The 24,223-nt window shown below is 37.2% G+C and overlaps 1 protein-coding gene across 4 annotated transcripts in view; it reads left to right on the top strand.

Annotated features, from left to right (window-relative positions):
- The window catches only part of CDKAL1 (CDKAL1 threonylcarbamoyladenosine tRNA methylthiotransferase), a 377,880-nt gene that overhangs the window by 130,359 nt on the left and 223,298 nt on the right, over positions 1 to 24,223 (top strand). For all 4 annotated transcript variants that reach the window (XM_088053806.1, XM_005525251.3, XM_014254558.2 and 1 more), the window contains one exon: positions 12,216 to 12,336. In XM_088053806.1, coding sequence (XP_087909932.1) covers positions 12,216 to 12,336 — 121 coding nt within the window. The remainder of the gene's footprint in view (positions 1 to 12,215; positions 12,337 to 24,223) is intronic.

Below are 24,223 nucleotides of genomic sequence, written 5' to 3' on the forward strand. Positions count from 1 at the left end.
GAGGCAAAGGGCAAAAAAAACCACAGGAGGTTCCCTCTAAACACCAGGAAACACATTTTGACTGTGAGGATGAGCAAGCACTGGCTCAGGCTGAGGGAGGTGGTAGAGGCTTCATCCCTGGCTGTATTCAAATACTGGACATGGTTCTGGGGAACTGGCTCTCAGTGGCTCTCCTTGAGTCAGAGCGTTGGACAAAGTGGTCTCCAGAGGTCCTTTCCAACTGTAACCCATCTGTGACAATAAAATTACAATTGGAAGGAGAATCAAGTTGGCAGAGATCATAGCATATGATAATGGCTTACTTTGGTAAAAGCCAGCCATAAAAATAGGAGCTTTTACTTATATTTCTTTAGTTTACTTAAAGAAGCTGCATTATTTTATGTATTTTGGAATCATCTGCTAATGGAGAATAATGTGAAGCTCTTTTTCGTTGTGTTTTATGAAGAGTTTAATGTTGAACTTCCATTATCTAAGTGAAGTAAAATACTGTAGATAATAGGACTGCTGACTAGAATATTTTCTTATATAAAATGGATACATGGTAGAAGATTAAATAAGTGTAAGATCAAATGAAATGTAACCCTTAGTTTTCAGGCGTCTACATTGTTGGTAACAGCTTCTGAAGCTGCTAGTGGTTTCAGAAGATGGAGGTGTTGTGGGACCAGAAATTAAACATGAATTCTGAATTCAGAGCCGGCTTGCACCAGAGACTTTTAAGCTGGGTATCTGTCATAGCTGAATGACACATTTTTTTTCCTTTTTTTTTAAAGAAAACCTAAAGTTGCATGGATGGTGTATATATTGTATATATTGAAAGCTTAAAAGTATTATATATTGAATGTTCAAAAAATATTTGACTGAGTAAATGAAACTTCATAGTGTCTGTGCTCTGTAGGTTGGTCAGCCTGAGTTGTCTGGATTTTCTATCCAAATTTCAAGGTGGAAACAGGTTACCCTGGTGCTAGTTTTAAGTCTAAAAGTCTAGCTTTCCCTGGCTTCCTATTTCTTAAGTGGTAGCTTAGTGTTTTCTTGGATGCTGGAATTTTTTCATTTGTAGAAGTTGCAGGTTTTGGGAAGTTTGTAGAAAGAATTGTTTTTCCTTACCTTTTCTTTTTTTTTTTTTTCCCAAATAGTCATCTTTTCAGTTTTTCATGAAAATGGCTTCCCTATTGGATTTGGTGGAAGGCTTGTTGTTTTCCCAAAGAAAATTGATTTCTTGGAATTATATAGAACTGTTTGTATGAAATATAAAAGGGTTTCTTCTAGCTTTTTTTCCTCATTCTTAAGGGCATTGTCAGGAAGACCTTTTCAGAACAATTCCATTCTGCTGGGTCAAGAGATGGTTGTTACAAGAAATATATCTTTGTGGTGGTCTTTGCGACATATGTGTGAAGACAGTGTAATTGTTAGTTCCCAACTTTCCATCAAGATAATTCTGATAAACACTTTTTATGTGACTTTATCTTTTTATCCTGCTTCATCAGAAAATGAAAAAGAAGGATGTGCACATTTGTTGTTGCACTGACAGCTAAAAGAGAGAGACTTTTAAGAGGCTCAGTGATTTCTCAATTTTATGCTATCCTAACTTTTATCACAAGTGTTGAATTGAATCTTTGAAATTTCCTAATTAGCAGGTAAATTAGCAGGTAAATTGTCACTTCCAGAAGCAATCTTCAATAGCAGTGCAGTATTTGTATGCAGGTCATGTCTAATTAATATTTATACTGTGTCCTAAGATATATTTTAACTAGAGGCATCTTCACATGCTTTTCATATGATGTGGTAATTTATAATCTGAAATCTCTATACTGTCTGTGAAGAACTAGACAAAATAATTCATTCTCAGTCTCAGAACTGAGTTTCTCAAAGTGACAGCCACAATTGTGTAGCCAGTCTTCCTGATAAACAGAATGGTTTTGTCATGCAAAACCATGCAGGGTTCTGATTTAACAGTTTAGTAAACCTTACTTCATCTGCACATTACCAAAATTTCAAGTCTGGATTACAGCAATTTTTACAACATTAGGGCACCATTCCTGCTCATGTGCTTAGTTTTCCAATAAGGTGTTGTGATGACATAGAACGTAAGGAAAGTATTGCTAAGGAGTTGTGGTGTCTGTGAGCTAGGTGAAAACAGGCCTATAATTGATGTGTGTTCCATCACTTAGTAAAATTTCAGTATAGAATATGGAAGTTATTTGGGATGATCAGTTTCTGTAATATGCTCCAATAAACTGAAGATTTGTCCTTGGTGGGAACTGCAGAATGTCTTTATGGTGACTGCTCAAGTCAGCTTTTTATGAATCACTCTAAAATCTGTCTTTAGAAAAAATCTGTGTGTGTATACAAGCTTAGCTATAAACAGTTTACAGTAGGCAAGAGAATACATTTGTTCTGTATTTTAAAGGAGAAATGCTAAGTGCTTTATAGAGAAATTTTTCTTTTCTGGCTTTGAGGTCTTCAGAGACTTAGGTATTTCCCCCTTCCTTTCTAGACATGCTCTCAAATTCCATGTTAATTAAGGGTTTTTGGAGGTGGGAGGCGTGGGACCAGAGTATTTGTGTACAGTCTGCTTTTAGCTTAGGCCTTAGGGAGATGAGGGACATAGGTTGAATTGGGTTTAGTCCATATTGTGTCTGTCTAATGCTTTCACAAAACATAGTTTTACAATAGGTCATTAGACCTGATTATAAAAAACAACCAAAGGAAATTACTTCAGGGTTGAGCCCTTTATACTTAGTATAACATTTCTCAGTTTCAGTCACGTTGACCTGTCTGGTGAAGTTGCCCATCCATTCCCAGTTAAAACATTGACTATTATTTGCTAATTGTTTAATTGTCCTCATGTGGTTGGCAGTTACTGATTCATGATAGTTGCAGTGTCTGTCGGTATGAAAATGAGATAAATGGTACCTATATTATATATAGGCTAAAGTGTAGAATCTATACACCTGAGAGTGTGTGTGTATATCTATATCTATGTGTGTATGTATATGAATGCCAGAATGTTAAATAGTATTGATTGATTGATTGTTTGATTTCACTATAATCTGCTGGTAACAGTAGATAAAAAAGTATCTTTTCAGTTTCTGTGATTGTGGGAAGAGTAGCCTTGACTTAAGAAGCTGATGACAGGCCAAATGAAGAATAAAAACTGGAGGAGTCAGGAGTTCCTATTTGAGGAAAAGTATCATTTGGCTCCCAGGCAGGAAACTGACTGTCTGTGCCAAAGTGCAGCTTAAGGAGGGTCAGAGGGAGGGTAGTGGCCTCATCAAGTCCCTGTTTCTGTCTCCTTTGAAAGGACATAGAAAGGAGGGGGAGGGGGAGAGTGGGGCAGTTTTGGGTGGGTTGTTTTATTTATTTCACTGTGTGGTGGGTTAACCTTGTCTGACTGCCAGATCCACACCCAGCTGTTTTCTTGCTCCCACTCCTCACAAGGGCAGTGGAGAAAATAAGATGGGATAACTTTTGGGTCATGATAAGGACAGGAAGATCGCTTACCAGTTACCATCATAGGGAAAACAGACTCGACTTGGGGGAAATTAATTTAATTTATTGCCAGTTAAAAATAGAATAGAGTGGTGAGAAACTATAGCTGCCTTCCCCCACCCCTCTTCTTCCCATGCGCAGCTTCAGTCTCTCATCCCAGACTTCTCCATCTCCTCCCCCTGAGTGGTGCAGGGAGATGAGTGTGGAGGCTGTGGTCAGCCCAATGCAGCCCCTCTGTGCTGATTCTGCTTCCCCACATTGTCCTCCTGCTTCAGCCTGGGCCATTCCTGTGGGCTCTGGGGACCTAAGCACTGCTCCAGCGTGGGTCCTTCCAGGGGTGCAGTCCTTCAGGAGCAGGCTGCTCTGGTGTGGGTCCCACAGGCTTGGTGCAGTTGGTGCCAGGAGCCCTGCTCCAGGCTGCTGCTCCCCTGCTCCGCTGCAGGGGGATGTCCTGCTTCACTGTGCTCTTCTCCAGGGGCTGCAGGGGAATCCAGTGGGGTGCCTGCACCACCTCCTGCTTCTTCTCTTTATCCTCCTTCTCTTCTCACCTTGCTGCTCACAGGGCTTTCCTTCACACTTCTTTCCTCACTGCCAGACAGTTTTTCCCTTTTTTACACCTGTGACAGTTGTGGGGTTCCACCGTGCCCTGTGGCAGAGCTTATGGAGGCAGCTGGAGCCAGCTGGATCTGGCACTTGGCAGCCCTGGCCTCTCCTTGCAGAGGCCCCTGCAGCCAGTACCACGTCCCTAATGCTATTTCTAGGAGGTAGAAGTATCTTTTAAACTGAGATTGTGGAAAAGTAAAGGCACTAACTGGAAAAACTGTGTTCTTGAGCAACCTGGTCTAGTGGGAGACGTACCTGCCCATGGCATAGGGGTTGGGACTAGATGATCTTTAAGGACCTTTGCAACCCCATAGCTATAAATTCTATGGTTCTATGAACTTGTGCCAGGGGCTGTGTTTGACAGACTTAAGGAATTTGGGTGGGATTGAAATCATGTTTTCAGTGGGCAATACACAGAGTTACACAATGAGTCAGTAACTTGGGACCATGAGTGTGATTAAAAGATTCACCAATCACTCAGTTGTATGTATCAATCACTGAGGTTAGTGGCATAATGTGGTATGTGTCACCTGCCTCTGTTTTGTGTGCCCTGGATTGGCAATTTTGGAGATACTCCTATTTAAACAAAATTATAAATTTTTTCTTGTTATCAAAGCATTAAGGGTAGAAAGAGTGTTACTACTCAAACAAGTAGCTTTTTTTTTTTTTTTCTTCTTCCTGTTATTTAAGAACTACTTTGACAACAATATTGGCTTTTAAAGGACTTGGCTGGAAGGTGTCCCACTGTATGGTTTTTAAATGAAGGTTTATTCAGATTCTTCAGTGAGAGCACCACGTTGTATTTCGATTGCCCCTTTCTGGCTGCTTAGTAAAAGTGTGATCTACTGAAAGGTACTGATGAGTTCCAAATAGTAATACCATGATCTGTGCCACTTTCAGCTCAGAGAGTTCAGCTTTGTAGACTGTAATTTAAATAAAAATATGGAGCACGATTAGGAATATACTGTAATTGTGGAGAAACAGTTTCTGCAAAGGCAGTTTTTAATTGCTTTTGTAAAAAATCAAAAATTATGTGGCTCAATATTAAAATTGTCCCTGCTGGGGCAAGAGATTTCTGTTACCATCAACTGGATTTTGCTCTTACAAGAAAGTTCATTGCTGTTTTTGCTGTGTCTGTTCAAATGCTTTTGGGCATGCAGGGACTATTAGGTATGTGACATGATCCAGGACTTTAGAAAGGTTTTGTAATTATTTTTCTCAATGTAGTTATTTCATTGATTTAATTTATAAATCTGATAGAACTGACTATCCCTATTATAACTGTCACTGTTATGACTTTATTTTGTAAGTAGCTCACAGAAACTGAATGGGAGATAAACAGTGCCACAGAATAAGAAAACAAGCAGTTGGGTGGGAAACAGATTAAAAATCTCAGTAAAATCACAATTGTGATTCCTCATTGTTAAATGATCCTGTGATGTCCATGGAAAAGGTGCATTTTCTTCCAGATCTGTATGTGCTCTTTTCCATGCTTTGAGTGAATGACTGTCTTACAGCATCCCTATTTTTCTGTCCTATTCATGTTGGTTAGACTCACCTGTATTTAGCTCTGTTAGAGAATCCTTGTGGCTGGTAAATGTAAAAAGTACCTCATGATTTTTCACACAGCAGGAAGTTCAGCTCAGCATTTCACTCTAAGGCTAAATTTGTTCTGTTCAGGCTGCACACCCCAAAACATTAGCCAAGTTACTTGTGCTGCTGCAGCTGGCTCTGACAATCCTGCTTTCAGCACTTCCCTTCCTCATAATGCAGCCTGTTTTATCTGATTCAAAATGTCTTTCCCCTTGGAAATTTTCTCTCCAGGATCTCCTGAGGTTTTGAGCAGAATCTTTGATCCTAATCAAATACATTTCTTCAGAGAGAGGTGAGGATGGAGGGTCAGGGGAACTCTTCCTGTAGTCGATTCTTAGTATTGTCCTTCTGAGCTGTGGAATTGTGGCTGGCATTTTGAGCTCACAGGAGATTTAACGTTCAGGCCCTTTTTCAGGAAGACAATAACATTGCATGATCTCAGAATAAGTAGGGTGAAGCTATTGAATCCTGAAAAAAAAAAAGGAAATAGTGCCTTAATAGGGCATTTCAAGTGCTTTTGCTGTGAGAGGAAAATACCATGGATGTGTCAAAAATGTTCTTGAATACTTATATTTTTAATTTAACTTGGTGAAATTTTTACATGGACAGTAATACCTTGCTAATAGTTATCTCTTTTTTGTATGACTTCTTGTACAATATGGTTTTAGTACTTACAAGACAGTGTTATGATTGAGTCATACCCTGGAAACATGCCAAGAATAAAGAGGTTATTGCATGTTTAATGGAGAGAAAGTGGTATATGAATTTTAGCAATATGGGACACCTGCAGACCATTTCTACTGAATATCTTGTTTTTGAAATTACATTAAATTAATTTTTAAAAGCTCCTGTCTTCACTGGTGTGACACTCACATTCCAGAGTCTTCCAAAGCAGTATTATTGTTGGATGCTAATTCCAAGTGCAACACTTACTAGTTCTCTTTATTTCACGCTAGTTGCAAATGTGCTGTAAGCTTAGTAATGCCTGCACATTTCTATGAATCTTTTTTATTTGGTCTAGGATGGAAAGCAATCTTTTTATGAAAGAGTTTTGAATGCAGAGACTGGATCAAACATACCACCTGCTGTCAGCATCCTAATGGGACTGGATACTTGGCCCAAGGCATGGTGCAGTGACACACAAGGAAGAGAAGTAACTCTGACAGCATTAGTCTGAATTGGTCCCTATTCCTGCCTACACCAGATGAAGGAGTTTCACTGTTACAGAACATTCCCATCTTCACTGATCCAGAAGGAGAATGATTTGTATTAGTTGCTTGGTCAGGAACAGGGCATATACCTTTCAGTTAGGTTTGGCTTTTCTTTGCTCCCTGAATTTACTTGTGACAGGAAATGCCACTGATGACATTCAGGGATGCCAATGTGCTGCTGGCCAGCTGGAGTTGGTTTGGGTGGGAGCATCCACACAGCAGAGTCCTAAACCAATTAGTGTCCTTGTTTTTGCACTTGTGTGTGTCTGACAGCATGTGATTGCTCTGGGGAGCTTGGGAATTCCTTTGAAATCAGTCATGTCTGCTGTGGGACAGCATGTTTGTGCTGCAGGGCAGGGAGAAAAGATTGAGAGGAGCTTATGGTCTGCCCTTGCTTGATGCTTCTTTCAGTCTTTATTGCTGCTTTTGGTTCTTCTTTACACTTCTTCCTTTAATTTACTTTGAAGAAATGTATTACTTTGGTTTTCCTTCATGTGCTTTTACCTTCCTTTCCTTAGCTACACTGCTCCTATGTGCTATTTTTTCCAGTGCGAACCTTGAGGAAAGGAAACTCTCTATTCATTAAGAACCAAACAGTGGTGGAAGGAAATGTGTGCAAGAATACACGAAATAGTGCTTAATCCTGTTCCCTAAAGATGCTGGAGAAGATCAGACAGGTTGGTGAGAGAAATCTGAGAAGTGCAGAACAGTGCATTGGCAGCTGTGCTGTGAGGAAAAAAGCGTCTTTCAGGAAATGGTGAATAACCTCTAAGCATAGTGATGTAACTGGGAAAGGGAGAGAGTGGCTAACAGAACAAGCAGAAAACAATAGAAATGGTTGCTGCCAAGGCTGGGGTTTCCTGCATCTTTGAGGATTTTCTGTCAAATCGTGGTTTTGAGATGCTTGAGATATCTGCACTGAACTTTGAAGCTAATAGCTAAGAAGTCTGTGTCTGGCTGGGAGCTGTGTTTCATATGCACAATGTATAGCTCCAGAGGGGTGTGCAGGGGACCCTCAGTGGGTGCCCTCTTCCATCTTTCAAGCAGCTACAATTTCCCAGCAGTTCTTGAGGGGTCCCAGCCTATGGACAGAGTGAAGCTGACTATTGTAATATAGATCTACTAGTACCTGATATGATGCTGATAGCCAGGTAAAGTTTACTAAAATTTACTAAGTCAGGCTACTTGCCCCTGACTTATTCTTGTAATAAATGATGAAAGTACCAGTCCCATTTGAATCTGTTTGCTCCAATATCATTAGCATGCTTCTGTGGTTCTAGGTCACAGAGATCTGATGGTAGCCTGAGGTTCACAGGACATTTAATGCTATACTGTTATGACAAAGAAATTCCATTACCTGTTCTCTTCATATATTTGTATTTCAAGATTGGGCCTTCTCCATCAATCCTGAAGCACATACATTTATTATTAAATGTATATGTACGTGCCTTTAAAACTGTGCTGCTTCTTTGTGTTCTTTTTAACAAGTGAAATACCTTGAAAATATTTTCATTTTGCATACTGAATTATCAAACTAGACATATTTAAATGCCCTCTTTTAGACTAACAATGGGATTTAATGTCCTGATTACTTCATTCAAATCTCATCCTTCTTGCAGATAGTACCAAGTAATGTGAACTGCATCTACTGACTTCCATGTAAAGATGAGTTAGTATTAAACAGTTCTGCAAACTAGAGAGCTCTGATTAATTTTAAATTGTTCCTAGCTTGGTTTCATTTGCACTTGTTGTGAGTGATTCTGTTCTGCAAGTGTCCTTGCTGGACTTGGTTAGTACTTCTGTTAAGTTGTAATCTGTATTAATTATCTACTAATTAGTGAAAATCTACTCTGAAGCATGACCTAAACCACTAATTAACTTTTTCAGGTTTTGTTTTATTTTTTCTTAATAGAATTTTATCTGCTCCTAGGCTATGTAGAAGTAGAAAAGTTATTTTTATAGCAGTTAATAGGCCTAGATCATTTAGGCTTTCCTATCTAACCTGACTAGATCTGTGTGTCTTTAAGCTGTGTTTCAAAGCTTGCATTGTAGAGTAAGCCCTCAAAAAAGGAGTGGTGTTTGTTTGATATCTGAGATGGAGCACTCATCATTATGGTAATAGACTTGAGATTAACTCAGTTTTCAAGAATGTTGTACAAAAGTTAAAAAAAAATAAAAAGGAAAGAAACAAAATAAACATGAAAAGAAAGACTCCTTTTAAGTTTGAGACACCTGCTTTGCTTAGGTAAGTTATGCAACCTGTAAAGTCAGAGAGAAGGTAACTTAATCACTTAAAATGCTTTAGAAGTAAAGCTTAATTGCAGTGTTTTGTCCCGTTCTAAGCTTTGAGAGGAGGTCATGAATGAGATTTAGAATTACTCCTTTTTCTGTTAAGCCTGATGTTGCTCTGGGCTTAATAGTGCTGGTTAGACAATCTAAAATAAAAGTTACTTAGCTTTTTCCTAGTCAAAGATGGCAAAATACTTATTTTTAAGTTTTCCTGAAATAAGTATGAGGAAAAAAAGATCTACAGCATGTGAAAAAGTATGATTCACTGTTTATCAAGTTATGTTTTATTAATAGTAACAACTCTGTAAATAGATGCTTTAGTGATTACTTAAAATGAAACAAAATAGTCCTTGTATGGAGTAGGGGAAAAAGGATTTAAGGTCACGAATACTGTAATTGAGGGGGTTTACTTCTTAAGAAAAATAATTAAGTGTGCCTGCCACACAAGTCACAGTAGTTGGATTTGTGTGTGTCGCTTGCTTTCTGGAAGCATTAAAGTCTCTGCTAAAAGTCATCTCCCACTAGAGGCATTTTTTTAGCCTCTAGTGTCTGGACTAAAAAGTACAGGGATGTTGTTATTCTTGAGTACCCCGCAGGTCTTACAAGCCTCATATTAATTTGAACTGCAGTGTCCTTCAGGAGGAATATGAGAAGTGTATTTTATGTGAGCATAAGCTGCTATATTTGATTGCCAGGCCACAGTTTTCCTTAGCTCGGGCTCAAGGCTGGGGTGGGTGTTAGCATTCAGTGGAACACGTGTGAGATGGTCACAGAGCTGGGGTTTCTTTCCTGAATAAAGGAAGTCTCTGACAATAGAAGATGATCAGTCTTGTTCTCCCTATAAGTTATATTATGTCTGTAGAATGTCCTGATCTTGTGAGGTGTTTTTGGGGATGGTTGCCTGTTTGAGTAATGCTCTGAGAAAGGTGAGCATGAGCTAAATTCCTGTTAGAGAGCAGTAACTGACATGGCTTCTCTTTGTGAGGGTCTGTGTTCTGAGGAGATGAGGCCTCTCTGGTTCTGCACTCTGACACATTACTTGGGGAGGGGAGCAGTTTGGTTTTGTGGTTTGTTGTTTCTATTTTATTTTTTAAACTTAAGAATGGTGGTTTGACCCCAGTTCTAAGTGTGTGGATTTTAAATTTTGGGTAACTTCTTGTTAAGCCTGATTGTTTTAAAACTACTGTGAATGGTTCCACTGTATTTTTAGCCATAAATCCAAATGCACCTTTAATATGGCAATGTAGCTGAATATTTTAAAAATGGATAAACTGGTTTATTTCAAATAAACCCCAGTATTAAGAAATACAAAAAGGAATGTTCTCTGTTTCTGGTTTAAGGCACTCACTTTTGTTATACAGGTAAATAAAATGGTGCCATGCTCGCAGCTCCTCAATGAAGCATTAAATTAGAAAATAACTGATGGTATTGTGAGACAAGGATATTGCTTTTATTCTCAGGAAAAGGTAGAAGTGAGTAATTTAGCAAATGCTAGTATCACAAGCACCATATTACTAAATTCACCACAGGATGTAATGAAATTTTTGTCAAATGCAACTGCAGAAGTAATGCCTTTTGTTACCTGTCGACATTTTGATGTCTTCATTCAGTATTAACCGTTATGTCTCCTAATGGTATTAACATTTATTCTATCAGGTCAGTCCTGCTCACTTGTTCATTAGATCACATTTTTGATTTAGAATTTTTATGTATCTTTAAATAAACTTGAGGAAGATGTTATTCTAGAAGTAGTTGAGTTTTTTCCAGGCTGTTGTTGCCATACCAAGGAAATTAATTAAGAGCATGAATGCCACATTATTCAAAAATTAATTTATGACTACTCAAAACAGGCAGGGAGGGAAGGCTTTGACTGATGAAGGAATTAATTTTGTAAATATCTGTTGGTAATGTAAGTTAGGAGCTTTGATGTAATACAGTTTTTAATTGATTTGAATTGGTCATAGGCTTTGCTGTGCTAGATGTAACTCAACTTGTACTCTATAGTTTCATGCATTCCTCTTACACCCCTCCTATTTTAAGGTTAGTTTTTTCTTTCCTGAAATATTTGGCAGATTGAAGCTGTAGGGTTTACTATCAGGGAGTTTTCCAAGTTCAACAGACACATACTTTCTCTTCCTGCCAGTTTGAGTTGTTGTTTTCCAGCTCTGTTCAGGTATCTACCATTAGCTTTCATTTGCTGTCTCTCATCTGCCTGTTCTAGGCTTTGTGGAGTAAATGGTACAAGTTTTATGCTTATAACTTGGTAACACTTTAGACTACCTTATGCAATAATACACACATACTTCTGATTCTTCATTGTTAGTTCTTGCTTCGAAATACCAGCAAACCCTGTCATTTGTGCTCTTTAAATATAGGACTTGTCGCGGTATGACTGATGTTGTAAGCAGTTGGTGAAATTATTTGTATTTTACTCTCTGAATATAAATGGCTTCAGGAAAGTAGTTGTGAGGCAGTTTTCTGACCTGCAGTTGTCCTGGTGTGAGAGGAATATGTGCAAATCTTGGTAGTCAGCTTCGCCATGGACATGTGAGGATATGCTTCACAGCACTTTCAGACTTTCACAGTCAGGTAACCTTGAAATGTATTGGTTCTCCATATAATAAGCTAAAAAAGTATTTTGTTGTTTATTACCTACTAATTTAGGTTTGAATGAAATTTTTGGGAAGAGTCTTTTGATCCTGCCGTACAACTCATTTACATATTATTGCTATGTTGTTATTTGCTAGAGAATCTGAAAGTGAGACTGCTTAGATAATTTTAATCATATAAAACTGAAAGTGCAAGTGTGAAAAGATAATTGGATGAAATAATTTGCTCATTTTAAGATGATTTATTTTACCTGTCAGTGTCTCCTTTTAAATGCTCCAGCTGGTGGAAATATATTATTACATCTCATTCTCATTTTCAGTCTTTGAAATATAAACACTACTTCTGAAGAAGAGCAAATCAAAACAACTATGATGAGATTTGTTCTTTGTAATGACTGCATTTTTTTTGTTTAATCTGAAGGTCATTCTGTGAGACTGCTGGGTCAAAAAAAGGATAATGGAAAACGTTTGGGGGGAGCCCGACTGGATTTGCCAAAGATTAGGAAGAATCCACTGATAGAAATAATTTCCGTCAATACAGGGTAAGAATCTTTCAAACTTACAAAACATTCAGTACTGCAGAGAAATCCCTTTTATCTCTTTCTGCAGGTCTAGTGTACTACTCCTCAGCTACCCAGAAGGAGGCAGGATTACCACTTTTAAATAGTTTAAGATGTTAAATTACATTAGTTTTGGAAAATAAATCCTTGCTTATTTGTTTACGAGAAGAAAAGACCATTTATAGGGTTTTTTTTCATTCTGTGTTTTTTGATTTCTAAGATGGTGGTTCCAGAATATTGTTAGTGACTTACTATGATCTGTAAACATTGTTAAGATCTGTCTGATGTGATTGTCAGCCCAGATGTACTAATGGCTAAATTAGATACAGTTACTTCTGTCTTGCTCCTCTAACCTGTTTGTAAAGAGTCATCACTCATATATTTCATTTTTATATTCTTTTGAACAAGCTACTCTCTCCTGTCAATCACATCTGGATGCCCATTTCCCCATAAGATTACAAGTATTTTTCTGTTCTGTACTCCTACTTTGAGGAATTCTATTTTAATCTTCCTTCCCTTGCTGCTTTCCTTCTAACAAGGCCAGTTGTTATCCTTCCATTTTGTCAATTTATTAAAAAAAGAGAAAGAAGCAACAACAAAAATCACACAAGTCCTCTTCTGATTTTCTCATCTTCTCCAACTTATGTAGTAATTTCCCTGGTGGTTAAATTTAAAATGCATTGCTCTGGGCATCCCAGGTAGGTGTGAACTTACTGCCTAGAATGAAAAAAAAAAAAAGTGGTGTATATAAGTTCTGAGTTTAGATTAGCATGTTCATAAACATTTCACAGAGGAGTTTTGATAATATAGTCTTTCGTACTCCATTGTCTTTTAGTAATGTGTCCTTCATAATTGCTATGAAATCTAGTGTGCTGTTTAGGTCAGAATATCAGTTCAAGGCTTAGTGTGGTTACTTTTTCTTCCTCTGACTTCTGGTAAATCTAGGGGTGACATTTTGTCATACTGCTGAATTATAATACCTTTTTAAACTGCATTTTTGTTCATGGTTTGGTTTTGAAGTCTGGTTATAAGCTCTTCAGTGCAGTTACTTCAAGTGTTCTAAATTCTTTACCTTATTTTCTTTCCAGTGAACATCTTGTTTGTGCCCATCAAAATCCTTTTCATGATTAAAACCATTTTTTTACATTTGGCTGTGTCTGACTTTCAGATGGTAAAAAAATTTCCTTTCCATTAATATTTATCACAGTATAATGTTACAATATCTTTCTTGTTGTAAATGTTGTCAAGGTTGTAAGCTAATTGAGCTATGGTCTTGTTCATATCTTTTAATGTATGGTGATTAATTTAAGATAGGAAAATTAGAAATACTATTATTTCAAATATCAGGTTATTGCTAGTTTAATTACAGAGGGTAATACAAGGGTACTGTAGGGTTTATACACTTAGCATTAGGTGACTCATGAGGGTAGCAACAATTTGAAACTTTTAAAAAATATATTTTTAACAGATTATATTTTTTAACTGGGTTTTGAAAAAACACTTACTTCCCAAATTGATCAAGCTGCAGACTGTTAACATCTCCTAAGAAGTTAGTCTCAGAAACCCTTTCCTTTATAACCTGATACAAACAAAAATCATGTTGTGTAGTAGTTCTTGCTGTTCTCAGGTCAATTTAAATATCTATTTTCTACCATAAGATAATATAATAAAATACTGGAAACCACAAAAACATATCTGTTTCATGGAGAAAAAAGTTAAATATGTCTTGATAAGGCCAAAGCATTCTTAAAGCCTCAAACAAACAAGTTAGTTGTATAAGACAGCTAAATTAACTAGTTTCAATCTGTGTTGTATAGCCTGCTTTTCTCTCCTGAAACACAGATTCTTAGGTTTTCCTGTCTTTGTCTTCCCTTTTCCTCTTCTTAGCCTCTCCAGCTGTGTGTTGTAGGTGACTTTTTGGCGTATTGGTTTGGGTTTGAAATACACAGCGTGGCTTTAAAAGGAGCAGTGCTCAGCAGTTTCTGAAAATTTAAAAATGTAATGAACGAAGAACAAGACATAAAATGTATTAGTCACTGTGATTTGACTGTGGTAATTTTATCAGCTTTGCCTTAGTAGTCTTGTTATGTCAAGTTTTAGTACCAACACCACGTTGGACCTGAGTTTTCTCTGTGTAGAGACTGGAGAAATCTTTGAAGACTATTTTATGGTACAGTGTTCTTATATTAAGAGGTGAATTTGGATCAGACTAAGTCATCTTAAAATAGTAAAAGACACTTGGTTAAAAATAGTGATTTCCTTCTTTGAAATATTTTTGTCTGATACTGTTAGATGATAAGCACTTGGGAGCAGCATGAGCAGGGTGCCATGGGGCCCGAGTATGGGGCAAAGCTGGGGGCTGGTAGTAGGACTCCTGAGCAGTCCCAGACATGGAAAATTCCATAATCACAGAATATGCTGCATTGGAAAGGACCCACAAGGATCATAGAGTCCAACTCTTAGCCCTGCACAGGACAGTCCTAAGAGTCACCCCACATGCCTGGATGGTGAAATAGTCACTCACAGCCTGGGTCTTTCCAGGGGCTCCAGTGTGGATCAAAAGGATATGAGGTGGAGACAGGCCTAGGGAGAGGAGTACGAATAATGCAGGTCTGAGGAGAAGAGTGCAGGGCTGGAGGTAGGCAGGTTAACCTCAAGGCAGGTCTGAGAAGAAAAGCCAGAGCTTCACTGGGGCTCCTGGTGCAGCAGAATGGGCTGTGGAGGCAGCAGCTGAGGCTGGGCAGGTCAGCGAGGGCCTGGGAGTCGTCACGGGGCTGTGACAGGTGGTGCTGAATTACCACTTCCAGCTGGGGTTTTAATGAAACCTTGGACTCTTCTGTAATTCTGTAGGGGAAGAAAAGGCTTATTGGAGCATGTATATTCCCTCCTCCCCAGTGCACTGGAGTCTTCCATGGCTCATGTTAACCCCTTTCCCTCTCCAGCAGGATGAACTCCTTTATGTACATGGACATCTGCCAGCTGAAGCTATTCTTCTGGGGGTTCAGAAGGACCACTTGATTTTTGGGAGTCTCCAGAAATGCCGATTGTTAAGTTATCTCTCATACCCATACATCTGTGTCTTTGTTTCTTAACTCAAGATGGTGTCGAATTTGGTAGCTTGGACTTGAGACTTCTTTTATTGATTCCTTCTTCTCTCAGAAATGGAGGAAGAAAAATTTGTGACCCAAAGACTTCTGTTCTTGTATAGTACCTGTGAACTTTTTTTGTACTTGTTCAAGCTCAAATGCATGCCTACATACGCACATGTCCCTCTGTGGTTGTTTTTCCCAGAATGCTGCTGCACGTGAATGTCCTCAGCTGTTTGCCTAAATCATACCTGTCCTATCAAGGGACAGACATATTGTGTCTCCACTACACTTTGCAGTCTGTTATAATAATAATAATTAAAAATAAACCAAAACACCGTCCCCCCCCGGCTATGGAGTATCTGTGAAGATCAGGTGCTACTTCTGTCAGTCATGAGCCAGCTCAGAGGTTTTACACAGAGCCATGTTTGTCCCTAAAAATGTGTTGCTCTGCCTTTAGAGGGACCTGTGTCTTGTTCAGTGTTTGGCACTCTTTTTTATTTAGTTTTTTTTTTTCTTTTAAAGCAATGGACATTTTTTTCCTACTAATTTTGATTGTCCTGAGGGTTGTTGTTTTCTTATTGAGAAATCCAACCTATTTGTTTAATTTACTATGACAGTTGGTGGTTTCTGTCATCAGACTGTGACTCTAGAGAAAAGTTCCTGTCCCAGGAGTGACATGTTTCAGAGTTTCCAAGTATGTTTGCAGACTTGCCGGAATGGAGGCACAAGAGATTTACCACACAGACACGCCAAGATATGTTAGTGAGTCTTCATTTTTCCATATGCAGATACATAAGAAGTCTTTACCATCCCAGTATCCCAGACAAGCTGTAGATTGGCCTCTGTAATTTCCCCGTAAGAAATAAGTGACCTTTTCTTCCTGTATGGTTTGGTTTCTCTGCTATTGCTTAGAAAACACTTTGCAATATTTTTCAAATCAATTATTATTATTATTTTTTTTTCCTATGGAACAGGCAGTTAAAAACCAGGGATTGTCACAATGCCCAGATAACTGTCTTAATCTTAATTCTGCAGTAGTATTAGTAGACCTGAACCTAGAAGCAGTGACTTGTCACTGTACTCCAAAATAACTTTCTGCTTTGAACTAAGGACATTTGGTTAAATCTCTTCCACTTTTATTTATGTCATAAGCATTGTACAGGTCATCATCTTACTGGAACAAGGCAGGTAATAGTAGTAGGAAAGCATGTTAAATGCTGTTTGGAAAAAAGACATATATTTTTAAACTAATCTCCTAATGTGATTATTCTGTTAGTTTGAAGTAAGAAAGAGAAATGTTCTCAAATTAATCTTGTATTACAGCATCATTTAAGTCTAGGTAAAAATATTTTTCTCCTTGTGGTCTCATCTTCATTAGTGCCATTTCATAACCCATGTAGCCACCTAGACAGGACTCTTTAATGGGATCAAGACTTGTTTTTCCACATGTTAATTAATTCTCCATCTGCTTTGCAGCTTGGACTATTACTCATGTATCTTTGTTGTTGGTTCGACTTGAGTTCCCTTACTACCACTCACATACATTCAAATATTACTTTATTTGTGCTTTTTCTGGGCACCTGGGAAGCATGAGAAGAGTGTAATACCACCTGAATGAGCCCACACTAGAATTTCCTGGTGGATAGGTTTGCACATAGGTCTGCTGCAGTACTTTCTGTGTTCTTTTTGAAGTTTCCACCTCTCCTAATGGAGCAGGCAAGTTACTACACTGCTCATATGACTGGCTAGAGAAGAATTAAAACACACTGAATTGGGGAATTCAAAACCAAAAGGAGCATAGCAATGTACATGCATGTATTAGACTAGATTATTCCTGCAGTGCTGGAGCATCTTACAGAAGACCGGCATGTTACTTTGTCTCAGAAAGATTTTCAGATCTGCTTTTGTGTATTAAATGCTAATTAAAGCATAACACTTCAAGCTTAGTACTCTGTGTTGATGAACTACGACCTTTTTCCTCATGGGACAGCCCCTACTAACAAAGTTTATGCTGAGAGTGAGTATACATAGTAGTGCTTAGAAGCTTGATGCATCCTGCTAGTTTTGTAGGGTGTATTAAGTCATGTTAAAAAGTGGTTTTACATATAGATCTCAGTTTACTTTATGAATCAAGTGACCAAAAATTTAGCATTAAAAAGAAGCTAAAGAGTTACTATTGTCAATCCTGATTTTCCCCAAGCAGGAATATTTCCCTGATTATGTATTGTGAAAAATTAAAATTCTATTTCATTATCATTTTCTGTTGTAATCAGATTTTTCAGTTTTATAAATTGGGGACTATGAAAATTGAATTTTCTCCAAGAGCTGCATTTTACTTTGTATGAGATCATGTAATAATTTTTCAATATATTTCATTTCAGCATTGTTATATATTGAATATATAAAATACCCAGGAGTTATATTGTCCCTGAAAGTGTAGGTAATTTGAGTTTTGGTATTTTTGGGGTTTTTTTTTGGTTGTTTTTGTTTTTTTTTATTTGGTTGGTTATTGTTTTTTGGTTTTTTTGTTTTTGTTTTGTTTTTTTTTTTTTTTTTTTTCGTTTTGGGGTTTTTTTTGTGGCATTCAGCAAACATCATGTACACCTGTAGGTCCACCTTAGAAAATGCTTTGTGTGTTCACATCACTTCTGATTTCTTTGTAACAGGGATGAATTTTCTGGTGTCACCATCTTGAAACCATATCTAAATATCTTTGATTTCTCAGATAAGGATGTTGTGGCTTAAGTGTGAGAGCATGTGAAGCCAGTGCCTTTCTGTGCTGAAATTCGTGGGATATTTCAGTAGTAATTCATCAGTTCAGCAGAACAAGATATTTCTTTGGCTTTCTGTGTTTACTCTTGTTAACTGAAATCTATTCCTTAGTACAAAGTTATCTGTAGATAAAAATATATATAGAGATGGAAAATTAAAATATTTCTGGTATGTGAAAAATTGGACCACCTACTGTTTGAAAGTGATAGACTGGCTTTTTTGGCAACTGCTTGTATATTTTTGTCTATCCAGCTATGACACAATGCTTTCAATGCTTGCCCTCTAAAATATTGCTGTCCCCATTTTGAATGAATAGTGAGTCTGAATTACAAATCTGCTCATACTTTGCAAAAATCTTTGACTGAGTACTTAAAATGATGAATTCCACATCTTCCATTTACCTCTTTTAGTTTGTTTATTAATAACATGCACATTTTCCATATTTTAATGTTTTACTTTTCAAGGTACTCATGTAAGTGATGCTGAAGTCAAAAGACGATTTTGATTTTTAAAATACAAGATGAAAACATGTTTTGATTTACATTCATTATTATGCTTGGAGGGGACAAATAGTATTTCTTTGGATTACAATAATACAGTTAGTATATAATTACATATTACATGAACAAAAATTGTATCTACTTCTAGTGGAGTTCAAGGTAAACACTTACAGTGAACTCCCCAGGAAATATGAAGCTGTATATAATTACTTTGGCCCTACCTTACCTTATAATATTTAAATAGGCACTTTCCATAACTGTTTAGCTCAAACATTGATGACATGCTAGAGCCTATCATGTCAGTTTCCTGGAAACAGGGAAAGTAGAAAGTGTAGAAAGGTTGTGTATGTGTTTTTGAAAGGAAACCTCTGCATCAGGCTTTTTGTTTATATTTTAATCAGTAGTTGCATCTTCATATATTTAGATTTTAGCTATACTATCTGCCAAACAGGTATTTCAAATATGCATGTAGCAGATATCAATCTGTTCTGTTTTGGCACAATTCACAAAACAATTTCCATAATGAAAATTATGGATGGCATAATTGTATGTGTCTAGGCATTTTAATTGTAATAATAAAATCTGAAAAGCTAGTAGTCCAAAACTTGCAGAAACCACGTTGCTGTAACTGAGGGAAAAGGAAAACCAGTTGTTTACAACAGAAAGTCTTAACAATCTCCTTTTTTGTCTAAAGTTTCTTTCCAGTGCAACTTACTGTAACTCACATCTAAGGTCATTATTTCTTAATTAGATATTTAAATAGCATATTGATGACAGTCTCTGAAAGATTTCTCTCTTTTTTAGTTATTACTAACTTCTTGCAATTATTACAATTGAATTTGTAGAACGAGTATGAAATTATATGGAGTAGTCTGCTCCAAAAAGTGCTACAAAATCTTTAGGGTGCTTCATGGTAGAAATTTCACTGAAAACTTGGGAAAATTGTATTGTTTATTATAAAGTGGTGATCTATTAGTGTGGCCCACATTCTGATCTTACCAGCTGTTGTGCTCGTAGTCCTTTCTGTTCTGTGTCTCTGTCTTGTTCCTGTGTCTCATTGCTGAGAATGTCCCTGCTCCCACCTGTACTTCCCTATGCAGAAAAGTGGTATGTTTTACAAGCACTTTTTACAAGTGCTGTTTCAGCAGCTTAGAGCAGACAGGTAATTTAAGAAAGCAGGAAAGAGAGGAAGTGAATTGAGCCAGGAAAGGACCATTTCCTCCCTCCTGAATAGCTTTATTTCTGTCTTCTGCAGCTCACTTTGGGGGTGTGGACTTGTACCTTCTTCAGTGCCCAAACTTGCATCTGCTGGTGCAGCTTACAGGGGTTGGTAGCTCATGGAAGTCAACAGCTGAGGGCAGGAGGAGGAGGTACCCCTTTCTCTCTCTTGGTGGAGGTAGTTGTGGTCCTCCTCATCACACAGAAGTATCAGGCCTGGTCATCTTTGTGGGACTGTCTAGAGTTTAATATGGTAAATTCCTTTCTGCTGCTGGGAAGGTGGAAGCTGTTGATATCTTCAGTTTCTCCTCTTGTTGCCCACATTATTTCCACCATTTGTGTTCATCTGTATTGTACAAAATTGCTCTGATGAATAGTGAATATGATGTAGATGTTTTGCAGATCCCTCTAGAGTAAATGTCTGCCACCATGCTAACCTTGAAAGGAATAGGATCTTGAATTCAAGATGATCCCTCACAAAAAGGAGGATGTTTATATACAAAAAGTTTAATTCATACCTCTATTAAATATGTAATTAGCATATAAACTTTTCACTAAGTATTTGCCTGTAAGAAATAATTTTTTCTCTTATGCTTTAAGTCACTTGTTTTTTAGCTTTGTACATACCTTTGTGTACATGCCACCATTACTCTCTTTGCAATGCTACTTCTTTTTCATTTTTAGAGTCTTCACTGCTTGAACTTCTTTGAATTCCAGTTCTATGCTTGGGATTTCAAGTACAGCACTTGTGAAAATCCTTAGCTATAGGATCTGAATTTCTCTGATGTCATGCCGTCTTTCAATGACAAAGTAATCCTGAATTGGGCTTCTTTACTTTCCCTGTATGGATTAGAGCATAATCCTCTGCCAAGAGTAATTTTGAAAGAAAAAAAAAATACAGAGTGCAGAGTCTTTAAAGGACTTTTGTCATTAGTACATCAAGTACCTGCAGTTGTGACATCATTTGTAGTATGGCTCAAAAACTTGTATTCCTATTCTCAGATTGTATTTTTCATAGCTGTTATTTAATGTTGTTAAAATGACTCTAGGAGAAGCATGTGTTCTATGAACAGCATGCATCTTATCCTTTCCAGGAAATGCTGGAATGTCCAGTCTTTCATTAAGTTTGCTGACACATGACACCTAAGAATTATTTCTATAAATAGCTGTTTCTTTGTCTTTATTCTGCTATTCAGAATGACATACACTGGCAATTTCACATATATTTTTAATTTCCCTGTTGTTATGATGATGGATTTTGTGCCTGTTGATTCAGTGGTGCTATTTGATGATGTCAAAGTAAACTGACATCTAAATCTGCACTGTCCATTTGGCTCTTCTCATAATTCTGTCATATGCAGTTCTCACTCAGTGAGGTTTTTCTGTGGAGTCAGAAAGTACATGTTGGTAAATTTCTTTGCTATAGGCAAAAGTCATTATGACACTGTTTGTACACACTGAGCACTACTGGCCTGGAAATCTTGCTGTTCAGTGTTTTGTGTTCATGTTTTGTGAGCTCTCAAATTTTGAAAATGCTGGTTAAATACATGTAAAATCTACAGCTGTTTTTTCTGGGTCATGAAAACTTCTTCCTTCAGGTCTGCTGAATTACTTCTGCATCAAGTTAGAAGAAAATAGTTTGTTTTGATTGTTTCCATTTTTGCACATTTGCCTCCCTTAGGTTGTTTCCTTCCAGCCTCACAAACTTGAACTTTTTCTGCATAGTGCCACCATGAGTTTAAAATTTGCATCAGAACTTCTCCTTATACGTTTTGATATAATTCCTTTTGCTCTTATACATCTCATCGTGAGAAAAACTTGCTATTTCAGAGATCATTTACAAGACTTAGTAAGACTCATAAAACTTGCCAGAAATCACTGTGCAATTCTCTAAACTCTAGTATACCACACAACTTGCAAGTCAGTGAGAAAAACAGCGGTAATCACATGCTCCAACTGCGTCATCTCGTTAAAACTTTGGGCAGCTCCAAGCATATTTGTGCTCCTCCGTCACTAGGTGGCTTCCCACACTGCGCAGTTCTGTGACTGTTAACCCAAGAGGAAGATCACCAGAATTTAACACAATCCACAGTTTTCAACTTAAACTACTCAGGGGGAAAGGCTGAGAGTGGGGGTGGGCGGTGGGGGGGAAGAACCAGGCTTGATTTTGCTTTGTGTAACTATGATATGTAGTTTGCTGCACTTTTAGCTCATTCCTTTCAGTACCAGATTCCTGATTTTGAAGGCAGGTTCAGAAGATGAGACAGCTTTAATGTTTTGGAACCCAATTACAGGTTAGCACAGGAGTATCCTAAGGTGACTTCCTGCCTGCATCTTTGGCAGATGGCTTACTTGCAGAAGTGCTTTTGGATCGCAAAACAAGCTGCATTTTGTAATCTGTCTGAGAAGAGATTGTTTAGAAGTTGTTTGTAATTTCATATATCTGTAATTCTGACATCAGTATGCTCTCTGAGGTTGGAGATAAATTCCTCTCTGTTGAGCAGAGCATTCATCTGTGTCCCTTCTCTTAACACCCACATACGTATTTCCTAAGGGAAATCTGGACAAAATACTGAGAAACACTTTATTCATTTCTCAGATTACATTAAATACTGAGAAATAAACTCCTATGTCAAACTTACAATTGATATTGTGTTGCCTTTAGTCCCAACTTTTCACATAAAAAAACCCCAAACTAGAAAAACAAGACGAGCACTGGAGAATCCATTGTTTTCCAGAAATACTGTCTTACTGAATATTAGTATAAGAAATGCCTGGGCTTTTATGTGCTTAGAGTTTTGGGTGTTTTAGTGGCCTATTTTTTGAAGTGTTATACAACCTAAGTGTTTGAAGCTAAGTGCTCATGCCTTTACTGCTCGTCAGCAGAATCAGGTAATTTTTAGTTGCCTAATAATAAAACCAACTTATTTTGCTGGCATCAGTATGATGTCTTAAATGTCACCAAAAATGAAAACATCTTGTCAAAGGGTCTGACTGAAGTGTCTCTTGTGCCCTTTCAGGTCAAGGTGGAATTTTTTTTGAGACCTGATAGGAAAATGTGTTAAGGGAGATATAAAAATAGGGATCAGATTTGGGACATGTTTTATGATTGAATTTGTTCTTAGACTTGACCTAGAGAGAATTTTACTGGAAAAAGAGTTTTCCATGAACAAGATGTATGGGCTTAAAAGAAAATAATATAAATAAATAAATAAATATAAAAATCTCATTTACATGTATGCATTTGTAAGATTTGAAAAATAAGGAGGAACAAGGCATTTAAACTGTGATCAGGAATATGGAACATAAGAGCAAAATCACTGAAGAAAAGGTACTTTTAAAAATTGGCAAATAATAAATGATAGTTGAATATTAAGACTGTGCTTGGAAGAGAATAGATGGCATAAAATCCAATGTAACATGTTTCAAGATTATTAAAATTATTTTGAATGTTTTATGTAGGATAATATCTTTCTTTATATGGCTTATTTATATGGGAAAGAAAAAAAATGCTCTTTAAGTATGATATTTATGCTAAAGTTCAAATCAGCTGTGAGTTTTTAGCCTGTTAGCTTACAAGACCTATATTTTTTAGATAATTTACATTATCTCTGTTATTTCTTTATCTGTTGATGTTATTGAAGAGTCTCAAAATTTGCATAATTTCTGTATTATTCTTGACTGTCATGAATAAGATCAAATTCCTGATTGCAGAAATGAGTTACACTAAATTGAGTAATAGTTTTATTTGTGCTAAAAAAAATAAGATGCTTACAGCAGATTTCTGTGTTCCTTCTCCTTCTCTTTTACAAGATGCATGTTAGAAGAGTTAGTGTTTACACCAAGAATGATTAAGTTTGAAAGAGGCACTTGAAGGGTCCCCTATCCCCAGCTGTGCAGTTTAGGCAATAAATGGTAAATTTTTGTGGATGTACAAAAATTTTTTCCAACAAGGAGTCTTAATAAAAACCTGTTGAAATATTTGCTTTAAATTTTATTTTGACTGGTTGTTTTAAGTTTTTTTTACACTGTACCAAAATGAATTGTATCTAAGAAATCACACATGTTTTTTCACTAACCATCTACTAGTACAAATGAAATTGAATTCCTGAGTTTGAGGTCCCTTCAGGATCATCTATTTCTGGGCAAGTTGCTGCTTTAGAAACTGAGGGTACTCAACAGATCACAAAAAATGCTGAGATGTTTCTGGGCTCTGCTGCAGAGCTCTGTGCAACAGTACTGTGCTAATTTGGGGGGACTTGCAAAATCAGGGCACACAAAAGGTAATTA

This window comes from Pseudopodoces humilis, chromosome 1 (genome assembly GCF_049639895.1).
Source record: "Pseudopodoces humilis isolate 2021_Gansu_Grassland_sample_001 chromosome 1, ASM4963989v1, whole genome shotgun sequence".
Lineage (NCBI taxonomy): Eukaryota > Metazoa > Chordata > Aves > Passeriformes > Paridae > Pseudopodoces > Pseudopodoces humilis.